The 18,629-nt window shown below is 40.4% G+C and overlaps 1 protein-coding gene across 1 annotated transcript; it reads left to right on the top strand.

Annotated features, from left to right (window-relative positions):
- The first annotated feature begins 15,961 nt into the window (after positions 1 to 15,961).
- On the top strand, positions 15,962 to 16,897 carry LOC134391672 (olfactory receptor 2AP1-like). Its single transcript, XM_063115656.1, has one exon. The coding sequence runs from the start codon at positions 15,962 to 15,964 to the stop codon at positions 16,895 to 16,897; it is 936 nt and encodes a 311-aa protein (XP_062971726.1).
- The last annotated feature ends 1,732 nt before the right edge of the window (positions 16,898 to 18,629 follow it).

Raw genomic sequence — 18,629 nt, 5'->3', positions numbered from 1 at the left:
TTGATACGACAAGCAAACAGAAAGGACATTGTTGGGGGGGAGGGGGGAGGGAGAAGGGAGGGAGGTTTTGGTGATGGGGAGCAATAATCAGCCACAATGTATATCGACAAAATAAAATTTTTTTTTAAAAAAAAAAAAAAGATTGTTTTTTGGGAAGATAAACAGTAGACAAACCATTAGCTAGATTAACTAAACAGTGAAGAGAGAAAACCCAAATAACAAAAATCAGAAATAAAAAATGAGATATTAAAAGCAATACCACAGAAATACAAAGAATCATTAGAGACTATTACAAACAACTATACACCAACAAATTTGAAAACCTGGAGGAAACAGATAAATTTCTGGACATATACAAACTACCAGGACTGGACCAAGAAGAAACAGAAAATTTGAACAGAACAATAACAAGCAATGAGACTGAAACAGTAATCAGCAGTCTTCCAGCAAAGAAAATCTCAGTACTGGATGGCTTTACTGCTGAATTCTGCCAAACCTTCAAAGAGGAATTACTACCAATTCTTTCCAAACTATTCCAAAAAATTGAAACACAGGCCATTCTCCCAAACTCACCCTATGAGGCCAGCATCACCCTGATACAAAAACCAGACAAAGGTACAACAAAAAAAAGAAAACTACAGGCCAATATCTTTGATGAATATAGATGTAAAACTCCTCAACAAAATATTAACAAACAGAATACAGCAGCACATCAAAAAGATTATACATCATGATCAAATGGGATTCATCTCAGGGATGCAAGGATGGTTCAACATATTCAAGTCAATAAATGTGATACACCACATCAACAAAATTAAGGACAAATTCTTATAATCATCTCAATAGATGCAGAAAAAACTTTTGACAAAATTCAACACCCGTTCATGATAAAGACTCTCAACAAATCAGGTATAGAAGGAAAGTATCTCAACACAATAAAGCCCTTATGTGTCAACATTATACTCAATGGGGAAAAGCTGAAAGCTTCTCTAAAAACAGGAACAAGACAAGGATGACCACTCTCATCATTCCTATTTAACATAATACTGGAAGTACTAGCCAGAGCAATAGGAAAGAGAAAAAAATAAAAGGCATCCAAATTGGAAAAGAGCCTGTCAAGTTGTCCCTGTTTGCAGATGATATAATCTAATATTACGTCAAAAAAATTCAGAACTGACAAAAGAATTCAGTAAGGGTTCAGGATACAAAATCAACATACAAAAACCAGCATCATTTCTATACACCAGTAACAACCTAACTAAAAAATAAATAATCAAGAAAGCAATACTGGCTTCCAGTCAGGATGGTGGAGTAGACTGTCCCCAACATCACTCTCTCCCACAAGTCAACAAATTGACAAGTATTAAAAAGCAACAACAGCCAAGCTGGAGCCACTAGAGCTCAAGGGAAGAGGAGAAACCACGATGAGAGAAAGAAAAGATCACTCCCACCATTTTGAGCCCCAGACACTTCAAGTTTGGAGCTGGTTAGTGCACAAAAGCTGCAGCTGTGCCCTTCTTATGAAGTTGCTTGGAAGCAGAAGGGGAAAAGAGGGCCTTGGTTGCCCTCAGGCTAGCAAGACCACTAACGGGGTTCCCATTGACCCACATAATAGCGAGGAGCCACAACAACTGAAAAGAGTGATTCAGAGGCCGGTGAGTCATTGCAAGGGACTGGCACATGGCCTGTCCCATGGGAAGTGTTTGGAGCATGGGTGGTGGGGGAGACGGGCCTACCCTAGAAACACTGGGGCACAGCAAGGACAGCTGATCTGCTCCCCAATCAGTGCAGGACCACTCAGTGGGAAAAGGTCAGGAATACAGATCCATAGAGGGTTCAGTTTGCTGAAAAGTCTCAGGCCCAGACCAGAGTTTCCACACAACCCAGGTATAATGGAACTCACATGACCTGGAAATACATGCAAAGTCAACAGTTAAAACCTGAGCTGCACAAAATGCCTTCCCCAGGGAATCAGCAGCAAATCAGCAATTTAGCTCAACTACAGTGCTCTAGTACTGGCCCCCATAGGAATTTTCTCCATTTTAGAAGTAATCAAAGGACAATGAATTAGTTCCAATGCAGAGTTTAAGTGGTGGGAACAGCAAATAATCCAACACAGAATGGAAAGAAAAAACAGAATACCCACAGATTAGAGACAAAGTTTGATATTAACTAGTAAAGGTCGCACATCATCAAAGAATACCTTTGAAACCTAAAAGGACCAGAAGCCCCCTGGGCTCCCAAGCCAGGGAAGGGGGAAGGGCCAGGGGTGTGAGCCATGCCCCCGACATCTGCAACCAGCCCAGCAACAATCACCAAGCTGCCTCAGGAAGCACCCCTGGCTCCTTAGCTGGGGTGGTGGGGGGCCAAGGGCTGCAGCCACACACCCCTGACATCTACAACCAGCCTAGCAATGACCAAGCCACTGCTGGAAGCCTCCTGGTCTCCCCTGCAGGAATGAGGGGTGTGCCATAGGCCTCAACCATGCCCCCACTCTTTCTTCCTTCTCCCACCCTATTTCCTTCCCCCTTTCCCCTCCCCCTCCCCCCAACTGCTCTGCGACATCTTAGAATGTAAATAAATATATATTAATAAATAAATAAACTTTAAAAAATCATCTTTGGAAAGACAATACAGGCTGTGGTTAAGAGGACAGATTCCACCATTTACTTGAGACAGGATAAAGGTCAATTTAACTTCTCTGGGTTTTGGGGTTGTTTCCTTGTTTATTTTAAAGTGCAAGATACTTCAAAGGATTATCATGAAGACTAATGAATTTATGTATGTATGCTTGGCATACAGGAAGGAATTAATAAAATTTAAGAATATACTATAGACCAATGTTGTCTCTTTTAATCCAGATGTTCATGATTTTATGCCCATCCCTCAGCTTTTTCCTATACAAATTTTCAAATTGGTTAATTTAGAGTCTTCAACTGGACTTAGTTAAAATTTTGTTAATGTTCATGAAATGTTATAATTATATATAAAAACATTTTAATATGCATTAGTGACAAAGTGAACAGGTGAAGGTTAGAGATATGTGATTATGCTGAGTGATATCTGTAACTCCCAGAACCACTAAAACATGAAGTCACAATCAACTTTCCTGTTTCCTGTAAAGGTTATTTAATTATTTAGCATTACATGTTTATTATTTTCTCTTCGCAGCTGAGGATGTTCTCTTCAAAGATATTTTAAGACTCAGTATACTAAAATATATCCACGTCTATTATCTATATCTACATCTATGTATTTAAAAGGTTTTACCACTCACTTGGAAATTGTATCTTTTAATAACTTAGCAGTGGTCCAAGACCCACCAAAAGAGTTTGTTCAAGACATAATAGACACATGTACAATGATTGCTTTTTAGCTTCTAGTTCCTAACCCAAGTCGTACTGCATTTGCTGCAGGCAGCAATATATTATCTTTTTTTTTTTTTAATAAGATGACTGGTAAGGGGATCTCAACCCTTGGTTTGGTGTTGTCAGCACCACGCTCAGCCAGTGAGTGAACCAGCCATCACTATATAGGATCTGAACCTGTGGCCTTGGTGATATCAGCACCGCACTCTCCCGAGCGAGCCACTGGCCAGCCCTGCAATATATTATCTTGAAATGAACTGTGGGAGCACTTTATTTTTAGTTGAGCTAACATAAAATTTTAAAGAATGAATATATCACAGTGAAAAACTGAAAAATGTGAAACATTGCATCATTTGTTTGCATTTCATATAAACGTCAATATTGCTATTTCCAAAAAAAGAGGTAGAATATTAATTCTGATTTTTAAAAACATACTATTAATGAGCTAAGCACATTAGATATTTGTCTTGCAGTTTTGTTACACTTTTGTTAAATAAAAAACTCTACTAATAGAAAAATATTGTGTTACCTTTGGGCCTTGTTCTGCAAATTTTACATAGGCAAAAACGTCCTGTGCTTTCCTGGGAGCTTGCTTCAACTAAACACGATGAGTATATTTCAATTAAGGTTTATATTCTGTCGGGTCCACCGCTGGCAGACCCAAACAGCCGTAGCCTCTTCAGTCTCTCCCTTGGTGGGCGAGTGAATTGCCTGGATTCCTCTTTCCCTCTGGTCCCCGTTGGAAGGAGATGGGGAAGAGAGCCGTGAAGAGAGGTGAGCACAGTCGCCGGCCCCAACCAGCCCCTTAAAGGACACTCGGACGTGGCAGGGGTTCTGTCGAGCACTCCGTTTATTATCACACAAGCACTTGCTTTTAAAGGCAAATGGGGAAGGGAGGTTTTTACATCCTCCAGTCAGCTTAAAGGTTATGAGAGCATGCATCCTGTCTCAGTGCCTAGCTATTGCAATCATGCAGTGTTCACGAGTGCACAAGCGCGTATTTGGCCAATAAGGGCTAAAGCAAGGTTCCCGCAGACACTCCCACCCTACTACCTCCCAGCACCATCTTAGGCTGCCACATTCCTGGTGGGCCCATAATGGCGCCGCTTGTAATGTCACTTAGGGTGGCGTTAGTTTTTAAGGCCCGATATCTCCCACTTTTTGTTTTAATAAGGCAGCTGGAGGCAGCTAACATTCCCAGCCTTGCCTCCATTCCCTCTGGTGGCTGTGCCTGTCTTAGGTTGTTTCCCTCTGGAAATCTTACCCGTCATTGACTATCCAGCCAAGTGGGGGGTGGGGTGGAGCCTTACAGATTGGCGTTGATTTTTTAAAGGCCCATATTGACCCAAGGGCTGTCAGGGCTTTCATTATGGGCCACCTCCTCTACCACCTGGGTGAGCATTACGAGAGAAGTGGCACAACCTGGCAAATGGCGTAAGGCCCCAAGATGATTAAGACAAGGAAAATGGCTAGGGGGCCCGCCAGGGAGGACAGTAGGGTGGTGAGCCATGGGGAACTTAAAAACCAGCTTTGGAACCAATTACTATTCGCTTTGCATTCATTTTTTCGCTTTTCTAATCCTTCTCTAAGCTTAGCTAGGGAATCCTTGACCACTCCAGAGTGGTCAAGGATTAGAAGCAGCACTCTTCGGCATAGAAGCAGCACTCTTCTTTGAGGGCAGCGCATAATCCTCCTTACTATAAGAACAACAGGTCTAGTCCACGTCGATTCTGTAAAACAACTTCAGAAAGTGATGTTAGCGATTTTTTTAAATGTGATATAGACACCTCCAAGCAGTCAAGATCTATGTCCACTGCCTCCCTAAGGGAAGCTACCTGTTGATGTGCCAAGGCTATTCCGGCAGTCCCGTTACCCACTCCAATATCTCCCAAGAGGGAGCTGATGGCCACTGCAGCTGACCCTGCAGCTCGCTTGTTTTGGGTCCGCTTATTTCAGGTTTTGGTGGCAGTGAAATTCACCACAGTGCTGCAAAAGGGTTTGTTGGTACCTACGCAGGAACCTTTGCGAAGGACCTGCGGGAAGGTGCAACACTACTGCTTGATTTATCTCTGCCTGCACATGGCACTCTTCTTTAAAGAAGGTGCAGAACTTGATAAACAGGTTTGGGGGGAGGACAGCCTTACAGAGCATTTTCCATGGGCTGTGGACGACTGGGGATTCCCAGCGAGCCATAACAGGAAAAACCTGCGGCTCTGCCGGGGATGTTTTTCTAGCCTCCTCCACTTCTTCAGGTGCTGCTTTTTCTCCTTCAGCTAAACTTTGGCGGGGTGAGTATGCCGGGAGAGGAGGATACAGGTAGGGGCATAGGTATCACTCAGTGGCTCAGGGCCTTGCATTGGCAGCTTTGTTTTCTTTTTTCTCTCCTCATCGAACTGTGCCCAATACCTATCTGCCCCTTCCTGATGCTCGGGACGGAAGCAAAGCTTTAGGGCAGAGATGGTTAGGTAGAACCCTAAGGGGGGATCTAGCCCATGACTAATCTCGTTCTTTCTGGACAGGGTCTGAACCCACTCCCAAGTCTCATATGAGAACACGTTGGACGAAGGTGCCCAAGGGGCTACCTGCACCACGTGACGCCAGGCATTACAACTCCCATGTTGCCATGCAAGGAACGGACAAAGGGAGCAACAGGGCAGAGAAGTGCAGGGACTTCCCCCTGTTATGGTACTCACCCTGACACACAGGCAGATTACTTCACGGCAACTACCGCAGTTGCGGGGGCCACTCCGCTGGTTGATCACCCTTCATTGACCTTCTTTCAGGACTGAGCAGCCGGGGGCCTCACTCACTCGCCTTTCACCCACGAGTTTTAAAAAACACCTCACATGGGGTGCCACTCTGTCAGGTCCGCTGCCAGTCGACCTGAACAGCCCATGCCTCACTATCAATCTCTCTCTTGGTGTTCCTTCTGGTGGGCGAACGAATTGCCTGGATTCCTCTTTCCCTCTGGTCCCCGTTGGAAGGAGATGAGGGAAGAGAACCGTGAAGAGAGGTGAGCACAGCCACCGGCCCCAACCAGCCCCTTAAAGGACACTCAGACGCGGCGGGGGTTCTGTCGAGCACTTCCGTTTATTATCACACAAGCACTTGCTTTGAAAGGCAAATGGGGAAGGGAGGTTTTTACATCCTCCAGTCAGCTTAAAGGTTATGAGAGCATGCATCCTGTCTCAGTGCCTAGCTATTGCAATCATGCAGTGTTCACGAGTGCGGAAGCGTGTATTTGGCCAATAAGGGCTAAGGCAAGTTTCCCGCAGACACTCCCATCCTGCTTCCTCCCGGCACCATCTTAGGCTGCCACATTCCTTGTGGGCCCATAATGGCGCCACTTGTAATGTCACTTAAGGTGGCATTAGTTTTTAAGGCCCAACAATATTTCATATGTATTTTCACGGGTGTTAGTGCCCAGATCCATAAATACACTCAGAATTACATGGCTGTATAAAAGGATCCTATTCTGTGTTTCTGATGGTGTACATATGTAATTCCAAATATTTACATAGCCGTTAGTTACAACTGACAAGTTGTATGGAATTGCATCAAACTAAAAAGCATCCGCACAGCAAAGGAAACAATCAACAGAGCAAAGAAGCAACCAGCAGAATGGGAGAAAATATTTGCAAGTTATTCATCTGACAAGGGATTCATATACAGCATACACAAAACACTTAATAACTCAACAGCAAAAAAAGCAAGTAATCTTATTTAAAAATAGGCAAATGTCCTGAATAGATTTTTCTCAAAAGAAGACATACAAACAGCAAACAAGTATATGAAAAAACGCTTAATATCACTCGTTATCAGGGAAATGCAAATCAAAACTACAATGAAAATCATTTTACTCCAGTGACAATGGCTATTATCAAAAAGATATAAAATAAATGCTGGTGAGGATGTGGAGAAAAAGAAACTCTCATATACTATTGATGAAAATGTAAATTAGTACAGCCATTATGGAAAACAGTATGGAGGTTCCTCAAAAAACTAAATAGAACTACCATATAATCCAGCAATCCCATTGCTGGCTATTTATCCAAAGGGAAAGAAATTAGCATACCAAAGAGATATCTGCACTCCCACATTTATTGCAGCACTATTCACAATAGCCAATATACAGAATCAACTTAGATATCCATCAACAGATGAATACATGAAGAAATTGTGGAATATACATACAATGGAATACTAGTTGGCCATGAAAAAGAATAAAACCCTGTCATTTGCAACATAAATGACCCTGGATGACATTATGTTAACTGAAATAAGCCAGGCATGAAAAGATAAATACTGCATGTTCTCACTCATATGTGAGAGCTAAAAAAAATAAATAAGAAGTTGAACTTTTAGAAGTAGAGAGTAAAATTGTGGTTACTCAAGAGTGGGAAGGGAAGAGTGAAAGGGGAAATAGGGAGAGGTTCATTAATAGACACAAAATTTCAGCTAGACAGGAAAAATTATTTCTAATAATGGATAGTATTGCTCAGCATCTATAACTAACAGCAATTTATTGTATACTCACAAATGGCTAGAAGAGAGGAACTCAAGTGTTCCCATCGCAAAGAAATGATAAAGTTTTGAGATGATGAATATGCTAATTACCCTGATTTCATCTTCACACATTGTATATATGTATGAAATACAACTCTGCACCCATAAATATGTACAATCAAAACATGTATAATCAATAAAAATAAATTTAGAAAAAGAAAATGGTACAACAAAAAATAAATTAAATAAGCCTCTACTTTTAAAAAAAAGATGCCAACTAAAAAATAAATAAAAGATGGTTCCAGCCAAGATGGCAGAATGGATGGTTCCCAGCATCACTGCCTCCCAAAAATCAACCAATTTACAACTATAAAAATGTGACAACAGCCAAGTTGGGGATGCTGGAGCTCAGGGGAAGAGGAAAAGAGACCTATGAAGTTCATGAAAGGGGAGAAGCCATGATGAGAGAAAGAAAAAACTGCTCAGAGCATTTCCGGCCATGGACGCTCTAAGGCTGGAACTGCTGAATGCATGGAGCAGGAGCCGGCAGAAGTCGTCGCTGTGCCCTTTGGATGGAGTTGCTTGGAGGCAGCAGGGGAGAAGGGGGTCTTGGTGGCCCCCAGGACAGCAAGACCACTAATAGGGCTCCCATGGACCCCCACAAGAGCGAGGAGTCAGAACAGCTGAAAAAGGGGAGCCATTCAGAGGCCAGTGAGTCATCATCACAAGGGACCAGCATGGGGCCCATCCCATGGGAAGTGTTTGTAGCACAGGCAGTGGGGGAGATGGGCTCACCGGGAGAACACTGGGACAAAGCAAGGCCAACCGACCAACCCCACGATCAGCACAGGACCACTCAGAGGAGACTGGTCAGGAATGCAGAATTGCATAGGGTGCAGTTTGATGAAAAGATTCAGGCCCAGATAGGAGTTTCTACACAACCCAGGTGCCACTGGTCTGTGGACAGCAGGAAGTACGTATAAGGTCAACCACTAAACCCTGAGCTGCACAAAAAGTCTTCCCTAGGGAAACAGCAGCAAAGCAGCAATTTAGCTCAACAACACGGCTCAAGTACTAGTTCCCACAGGAATTTCCCCCATTATAGAAGTAAGCAAAGGACAAAAAATTGGTTCTGGCCCAGGCACACACTGGTGCCAAGGAGCATGCCAAAATCATCACCTCCATGTGGGTGACCCACCACAGGCACCACAGTAACCACAGCTGCCATGAAAGTGGCTAGATGTCACAACCACCATGCAGATGGTCAACCAGCCACTGGACTGCATTGACACAAGGAGAGTCACCAGAAGAGACCAAAGAAAAGAAGAGGATGTCTCTCTCCACAATGCCCATTCCAGAGTGACAGAAGAAGCATCTGTTCTATGATAATATTGGGTGACCTGAACACACCTTCCAGCATTTGACAGGTCATCTAGGCAACAAATCAACAGAGTAAACATTACTCTTTTAGAGGAAGAGAAGAAATCTAGGGTTATCAGTGTTGGGAGAGGGGAAGGTGAGGGGTATAGAGAGAGATTGGACAGGAGGCATAAAGAATTAGTACAATATGTAACAATATACATACTAGTAATATTGATTTGATCAACATATGTCAACATTGAATCCCAAAAATATATATAATCATGATTCAATAAAAAATAAATTCTAAAAAAATAAAAAATAAATAAAAGAAAAGGAAATGAAAAGCAAATCCCCAATTTTCATTAAAGACTTCAATGCACCTCCCTCAATAATAGATATAACTAGCAGATGGAAAACAAAGATATAAAAGAACTGAATAACACCATCAATCAATTAGGTAACATTGACATCTTTAGGACATTCCACCTAAAAGCAGAAGAATAAACAGTCTTCTCACATGTGCATGGAACACTTGCCAAATTAAAACCTATCCTGGATTATAATGTAAACCTTAGCAGATTTAAAAGAAATGAAATAATATTAAGTGTATTTTCAATTCATAATGTAATTTAACTTGAAATTAACAACAGAAATATAACAAAATTTTCCAAGCATTTAGAAATTAAATAACACACCTCTCAATAATTCATGTGTCAAGAGGAAGTCTAAAGGGAAATTATAAAATATACCAAACTAAATAAAAATATAAATACAATACATAACAAAGTGTGATGGAGCTATTGCAGTGCTTAGACGGAAATCTATAGCATTAAATGTCTATATTAGAAAAGATGGTAAGTCTCAGCTCAATACTGTAAGCTTCCACCTTAAGAAAAATAAGAGCAAAATAAACCCAAAGCAAGCAAAGGGAAGAAAATAAAAGAACAGAAATAAATAAAATCATGGATTGAAAAAATTAATATTGTTAAAATGTCCATACTACACAAAGCAATCTACAGATTCAATGCAATCCCTATCAAAATTCCAATGTCACTTTTACAGAAATAGAAAAAACTCTAAAATTCTTATGATACTATAAAATTCCTGAATAGCCAAAACAATCTTGAGCAAAAAGAAGAAGGCTGGAGACAACACACTACCTGGTTTCAAAATATATTACAAAGCTATGGTGATCAAAACAGCAAGACACTGACACAAAACAAACACATTGACCAATGGAACAGAGAAATGGTTGTGGTGGCATCTTAAAGAACTCAAATTCAAGAAGTACAACCAAACATAACAAGTTCTAGAATGTAATCTATTGGGCTATTCTCTTTCTCTCTCTTCCTCTCTCTTATTATGGCTCTTTCCCAACTTTTCTCACTATGGACCAGCTTTCCTGATCATTAATCCACTGCCACATGGCCCTTCATGCCTGCTTCATGAAGTCTAAATCACTTTCCAGTTTGACTGCCCACAATCAGCAAACTCAGACACTTGTAGCCCATGTAGAAACATACAGGAAAGAGATTCTACTTGTAGCAGCTCAACCCTAGTGCTAGCACAAGTCCCATCACTGGGAGCCAAGGTGCTTCTCTTCATAGGATAAGCTCAGGACAGATTCCCTTAGGGTACTGTGGGATAAGAGAAAATAATCCCACACATTGAGTACAAAATAATATCTCTGTGTAGGCTTCTGCTATACCACATTTATTTCTTCTTCCACAAATTTACCTAACTAATCTGGTTTTTCTCTTTTTATCCTTGTCTTCCTTTCATCATGCTTTTACAATATATCTCCTGACGTGGTTTACATATCTTTGTCCTTCAGCCAATTCCACTGGCTCATTTCGTCTTTCCTACCAAAGTCTGAGAGTTGTAAGATTCTTAACTAATTACACATTATCAATTTCAAGACCTGTGTTTGCAACATTCATCCTTTGGGTCTCTCTGTCTGAGACTAAAGAACAAAAAACTGTTCACAGAAACTAAAGACAAATTTCACAAACAGATTTACCTCAGACCAACCCTGATAACAGAAACTTTCATCTCACAAAGTTTCACAAAACACAAGAGGAGAATTGATTAATGTTAGTCTCTTAGCCAAAGCCCTTCTTAACACAACACCATGGACCTCTCTTACAAAGAATGTGTGGTCCTTGGAGAGATTTGTCCACAGTTGACATTTCCCATTTCCATGTAAATGGTTCAGAGATTGAACATATGTGTATAGGAGGAGCTTAGAGATGCAGAATCAGAAAGAAAATGGGGAGGGACCATGGAGGAAGGCAGTTCAGGCCTACAGAGGAAAATGCAGAGACACACAGAACATCCTGCCTTCCTTCACAAAGGACAAATCTGAGAACAATGGACCAACAAGGGAGGAAAGGGATTGTTCTGAAATAAATCCTGAGCCTCTCCTATGGTGATATTTTAATGCCACTGACAATAGGAAGCAAACACCACTTCTGCATTTCTCATGCTTCTGAAGGGGCATTCTATATGTGATGATTAATTTTATGTCAACTTGACTGGGTCATGGGGTGCCCAGATATTTGGTTAAACATTTCTGGGTGTGTCTATAAGGTGCTTTTGGAAAAGATTAGACTTTGAATCAATAGACTGAGTAAAGCAAATTGTCCTCCAGGCTGACCCCATGGCTCACTCGGGAGAGTGCAGCACTCCCGTCACGGGTTCGGATCCTATGTAGGGATGGCCGGTGCACTCCCTGGCTGAGCACGGTGTGGGCTACACCAAGCCACAGGTTGCACTCCCCTTACCGGTCACGAAGGACAAAAAAAAAAAAAAAAACCAAATTGTCCTCCCCAATCGGGGTGGGCGTTATCCACTCCTTTGAGAGCTGAATAAAACAAAAAGGCTGAGGAAGAGAGAATTTGCTCTCTCTGGCTGATTCCTTGAGCTAGGACATCAATCTCCAATCCTCGGGCTGGGACTTGCACCATCAGTGCTCCTGGTTCTCATGCCTTTAGATTCAAACTGGAACTACACCACTGTCTTTCCTGGGCCTTCAGCAGGCAGATGACAAATCATGAATTTTTCAGCCTATGTAATCACATGAGCCAATTTTTTATACTAAAATATACACACGCACAACACCTACACACAAGGGTACTTCAAAAAGTTCATGAAAAGATTCATATTATCTTTTACTTCCATTTTTCCAAAAGCTTTTTTAGATATTTAAATATATTCTTTTCTTATAAATTTATTTTTTAATTGACACATATTAATTGTACATATTTATGAGGTACACAGTTACATTTCAATACAAGTATGTAATGTGTGTGTGATGGTCAAATTGGGGCGATTAATATATCCATCATCACGAGAATTTATTATGTCTTTGTGATGAGTGCATTTGAGTTCCTCCCTTCCAGCCATTTGGAAACATACAATAAATTTTTGTTAGTTATAGATGCCTAGCACTACTGTAGAACACAAGAACTTATTTTTTCTATCTAGCTGTAATTTTGTGTGAAGCTTTTTGAAGTACCCTCGTATATGCCCTCTGTTGGTTCTGTATCTCTGAAGAACCCTGACTGACACACTATAGCCTGTTGTGGAATCACATAAACCGGCCTTTAATGCAACAACTCAGAGCACCTGCTATGTAACTGGGCAAATAACATAACTCCTATATATTTCATTCCATCATCTACAAAATGGGCAAAATAGTATTATAATAGTAATAATCACTTATCTAACATTTACTATTTCCAATCACTTTTCTAAGCACTCCACATATATTAACACTTCTAGTGCACATGACAAACTTATGATACAGGTACCATTCTTATCCCCATTTTTACAGATGAGGCAATCAAGGCTCAGAGAGTCTAGGTGATTTGCTCAAGGTCACTCACCTAATAAGTAGGTAAGCTGAGAGCCTAATAATAACTGCCTCAAATGTTAGAAACATAAAATGATGAAAGGAATAAAATTACTAAACTCTGCCCAGCTCAGGTAAACTGCTGAAGAAACTGATGTTGTTTTATATTTTACTATTGTTATCATAATTATTGCCTCAGTTTCCATAAGCTACTGATGCTCTGTGGCAACTTCCTCGTGGGTCTGTTTGGAACATCTTTCCTAGCATCTATTAAAAGTTAATTCCCAATACTAATTTTTTTAAAAGAGGCTAATTAACATTTTCTGGGCCTGGGTCCCCAGACAATAATTTATCCCCCAATGTCTCTGAGTAAACTAGAGCAAACGTGAATCACTCAAACTGGTGTAAAATTGCAAAGCCCATAACCAACGTTAAGACAAAATGGAGAAAATGAGATGTGACAAGTAGAATGTTCCTCTGTTCTTCCATTAGTTTAAATAAGGCAGAACCTTCAGGAATTACAGGTACAGTTCCAATATGGATCAGTTGAAGAAAGGGCAGTAGCAAGTGATTGGTTAAAGGCAAGGACAGCTAGAAACTATTTCATTTCATACTAGTGCCCAAGAAGTCTGCATGGTTTTTGTTTGTTTGTTTGTTTGGTTGGTTGGGTTTGGTTTGGTTTTTTATTTTGTCAATATACAATGTGGTTGATTATTGTGGCCCATTACTGCATGGTTTTTGAGTGATTAGGGCATGAATTAGTGTCAGAAAAGAAAAGATGTTACATTTTATTCCAACTTTTCATCCACATCTGACCTTTCAGTTTGGAATCACCCCACATAGCTTCCAGAAGTAAAGATCTCTCATCATCTTTCTTGGGTGTCAAAAAGTGAGTATTTCCACAGTTCATCAATGTTACCCTTCTACAATGATGGATTATGAGATCGTTCTGAATGTGAATTTTTACTATCTTTGTGGAGTTTTTTGTTATTAAAAGGCTTACTCAGGCATGTTCTTAAAAATGGAAATGATCAAGATGAGTGTAAGGTAAAAGGGAAAGTCTTACATCCTTTACACAGTGACACTCCAGAAATAACTGTCCCTGACCATTTGGTACTCTTCCAGATGTTTGCCTATGCACTTAGAAATATAAATATAAATTTCTGGTTTCTTACACAGATAAAGTCACACAATATGCAATGGACAACGACATATTTCACTAGCAATATATTATAAAAATATCCAAGTCAGTACATATAAATTTCCCATCTTATTCCACAATTGGAGTGATCATATTTATTTAGCCATTTGTCTATTAGTGGAATTTTTATTGTTTAAAATTTTTCATTATTACAAACAATGATGAAATGAACACTTTTGAACAATTATTTATGTACACTTCTGCTGGTATTTTTGTGTAATATGAATGAATTTTTTTTTCCTTTGTCTTTTTGTGACCGAACCTGCGGCAGGAGTGCCACTGCACTCCCAGCGCAGCACTGTCCCGAGTGAGCCACGGGGTCGGCCCAATTTTTTGATGATAAAACACAGGTATTCTCCAAAGACCAAAGCCTAAGGAACAGAAAGTGCTTCAGGTGCCCAAGCCTCCCGATCACTAGAGAGCATTACCGTAGATCTTACAGCCCAGTGATTATGATGGTCCAAGGGCCTGGATAGACCTCCATTGTGAATTTGTTCCAGAGAAGCACCCAGCTCAGAAAGGACTTTACGTTTCCTAGGTTTCAGGGATTCTGGAAGATCAGATCACAAGATAAATGCTCAAAAGGATCCTTTACCCTAGTAGATTTTTTTCTGGGAGGAACTCTTGCTAGTGCGTAGGAGGCCAAGCCAACCCTCCCATAGTTTTCTATAATAGAACCATGTATATGTCTTGCAGACTGGAAGAGCATAGGAACAGATACAAGTCCAGATAAGCATTTCAACCTGCATGTTTAAAGCAGTTAGAATAACGTTTCCTGAGGAAAGTAAGACCACAGTGGTGTGTTGGGCTTGCAGAGGGACAGAACAGACCTAGGGTTGCCGGGGCCTGGGGTCGGGGAGGAAGGGGGTTCAGGAGAGGTTGAGTAGGGGATATGGGGAATAATTGCAATTTATAGTGGTGGGCATGTGGGTAGTATTGACCTGATCATCAGATCTCCGGCACAAGTGCTAACAGTCAGCTCTGTGCCCCATGAATATGTATAATCAATAAAAATAAATTTTAAAAAATAATTAAATAAATAAATACAACATATATCTCAAAAAAAATAATAACCCTTCCTGGCTATCTGTTCTCTCTCTCTCTCTCATCAGATAAAACCAGGAGAAAGGGTTTTATCAGAATAGAATTCAATATTTTGAAGCTTTCTCAAGCTTTGCTCTCAGGCACAAAACTAAAAAGCTATAAAAGGTGTTCGCTCCTACATTGATGAGCTGGGAATTGTTATCAGACAGAGCAAAAGGATGGGGCAGTTATCCAATATGTTAGAGAGGGTGATAGTGAATCAAATCATCAAGGCATTAAGTCTGGGGAAAGATGAGATTTGATCACAAGAGAGGGTTTCATAGACATTAGAGGAAAACAAAACAAAGTGAGAATAAATGGGTGAAGATGCATTAGGAAAGCTAAGTGGCTATTGTGTTGTCCTGAGAAAAGGACCTCAGAAATAAAGCTGCCTACATGGTAATTTTCAAACAGATTTTGTAAAGAGCCAGATTGAGACTGACAGACATTCTGTTCAGGTCAGATGGACAGAGAAATATCCCATTAGTATGTTTCAAGGGAAATCTACAACCTCTCCTCAATATTCCTGAGCTCTGCTCCCCTTCTTATTTTTCTTTTCCTCGGTTTCACAAGCCACGAAAGTTAGCGATGAAAAACCAGACTTTGACTGAATTTATCCTGCTGGGACTAACAGACATCCCGGAGCTTCAATTTATCATTTTCACGCTTCTCCTCCTTGCCTACATGTTTGGCATCTTAGGTAATCTGATCATCATCGTCCTGACACTGCTGGACTCCCAGCTCCAGACTCCCATGTATTTCTTCCTCAGGAACTTCTCCTTCCTAGAAATTTTCTTTACGTCCACTTTTACTCCTAGACTGCTGTTCAGCATCTCAACTGGGAATAAAACCATCAGCTTTGCTGGATGCTTCACTCAGTATTTCTTTGCCATATTCCTCGGGGCCACAGAGTTTTACCTTCTGGCTGCTATGTCCTATGACCGCTACGTGGCCATCTGCAAACCCCTGCATTACACCACCATCATGAGCAAAAGGGTCTGTATCCAGCTGGTTCTCTACTCTTGGTTGGGTGGATTCCTAATCATCATATCCCCAATCATCCTGACCAGTCAGCTGGACTTCTGTGACTCCAACGTGCTGAATCATCATTTTTGTGACTATGGCCCCCTCATAGAAATAGCTTGCTCAGACACAAACTTACTTGAGCTGATTGACTTTATCTTAGCAGTGATGACCTTGGTGGTCACCCTGGTGCTGGTGATTCTCTCCTATGCAAACATAATCAAGACCATTCTGAAGCTCCCCTCTGCTCAGCAAAGGAAAAAGGCCTTTTCCACATGTTCTTCCCACATGATTGTCATCTCTCTCTCTTATGGCAGCTGCATCTTCATGTATGTAAAACCTTCAGCAAAAGGAGTTGCGTTCAATAAGGGAGTAGCTGTGCTCAACACTTCAGTTGCCCCTTTTCTGAACCCATTCATTTATACTTTAAGGAATAAGCAAGTAAAACAAGCCTTCGAGAATGTGGCCAGAAAAATAGTGCACCTTTACTCATTCCAATGACCTCAAAATTAATGGAAATTTTTAATGAGAACAATGAAGTTCCTCCATCTGATAACTTAAGCTTCTTATCTCTCCCTTTGTTAAAGTGGTTTCTCAGATGTATTGAATGTGAGTACATGTGAAAATTTTGTTTCAAATTTGCTGGCAAGACAAAGGTATTTAAAGAAGGCCATTTCAATTTTTTTCTTTTTTTTTACATTATGAGGTGCTTTTTAAAAATTTATTTTAACATTTTCTTGTACATATTTGTGGGATACAGTGTGTTGTTTCAATATGTGCATATACTACACAATGATTCAGTTAGGGCAGATAGCAAAGTTTTGTACCCATTCTCCACCAGTTCTCTGCCCCCTGCCACCCTCCTTACATCCTGCCCTCTGGCTTACTCTACATTATTCTACTCTCTACTTCTATAAGAACCACTTTTTTTTAATTCCACATATGAGATCATACAGTATTTGTCTTTCTGTGCCTGACTTACTTTGCGTAACATGATGATTCCCAGTTCCAACCATATTACCACAAATGATAGGATATCATTTCTTTCTTATAGCTGAATAGTATTCCATTGTGTATATATACCACAGTTTTTTTATCCATCCATCTGTTGATGGGCATTTAGGTTAATTCCATCTCTTGGCTATTGTGGATAGTGCTGCAATGAACATGAGAGTTGTAGGTGTCTTTTTGGTATATTGATTTTATTTCCTTCAGGTATATAGCCAGTAGTGGAATAACTGGGTTGTAAATAATCTGTATTTTTAGTCCTCTAAGGAACCTCCATAAGCTGTTTTCCACAATGGCTGTACCAATTTACATTCTCATCAACAATGTAGAAGAGTTCCCTTTTCTCCATATCCTCACCAGCATTTATTATTTGTCATCTTGCTGATAATAGCCATTCTAACAGGGGTGAGATGATATCTCATTGTGGTTTTAATTTACATTTCCCTGATGATTAGTGATTTTGAGCATTTTTTTTTCATGTGCTTGTTGGACAGTTCAAATTTTTTTCTGGTAGATATCTTTTAATAAAGGGGGGGAAAGCAGAAAAATAATATTCTTAGACTATGTATGAAAAACATCTGTCTGGTTAAATACTATTTTGCTTATCATAAATCTGGTGATCAGCTGAATGATTAAGTCTACCTTTGCATGAGAAGCTCTTAGTCTCATCAATAATTATCAAAAAGTTGCACACACATTGTGGCAGAAATGATTAGATACTTCTCAGAAGAGGTTATTCATGATGTCATGCAAAAAAAATACATATTCCACATCACTTTTTTTCAGGTTTTAAACAATTTTATTTCTGAAGCTTCTCCCTCTGACAGCTCTTTAGACTGCCTCTTTCTGGTATCTCCTACAGAAATCATGCTCTGTTGTAAACTACAGTATTAAGTTTCATGAGTGCTCATAAGGACATTCCTGACTCCATAATTTGAGTGCTCTAATGAGAATGAAAATTGTTACCAGGGAATCCTGGACTCCGTTTACAGGAAGACTCAGGTGACAAGAAATCTTAGGCAATTTTGACAATAATAAAAATCTGTTAAGAGCTGGAGTGTGAAAAGGGTGCACCCAACTTTTAGATGATACATTTAGAGATGGTTCTTAGAAGGCAGGGAGTGTTAAGGAAGATATGCCATGGCCTATTAACTATCATCACAACTTCCTGCAGTCAGAGTGCCTTGGATGCTCCTCTGACTGCCAATCATTGTGGTAGTTGCAG

This window comes from Cynocephalus volans, chromosome 12, assembly GCF_027409185.1.
Source record: "Cynocephalus volans isolate mCynVol1 chromosome 12, mCynVol1.pri, whole genome shotgun sequence".
In the NCBI taxonomy this organism is placed as follows: Eukaryota; Metazoa; Chordata; class Mammalia; order Dermoptera; family Cynocephalidae; genus Cynocephalus; species Cynocephalus volans.
Note: the sequence above shows the minus strand (reverse complement) of the source record. Positions and strands in the feature narration are given on the sequence as shown.

Coding starts and splice junctions, on each gene's coding strand:
- LOC134391672 (XM_063115656.1), top strand. CDS start 15,962: ATGAAAAACCAGACTTTGACTGAATTTATCCTGCTGGGACTAACAGAC.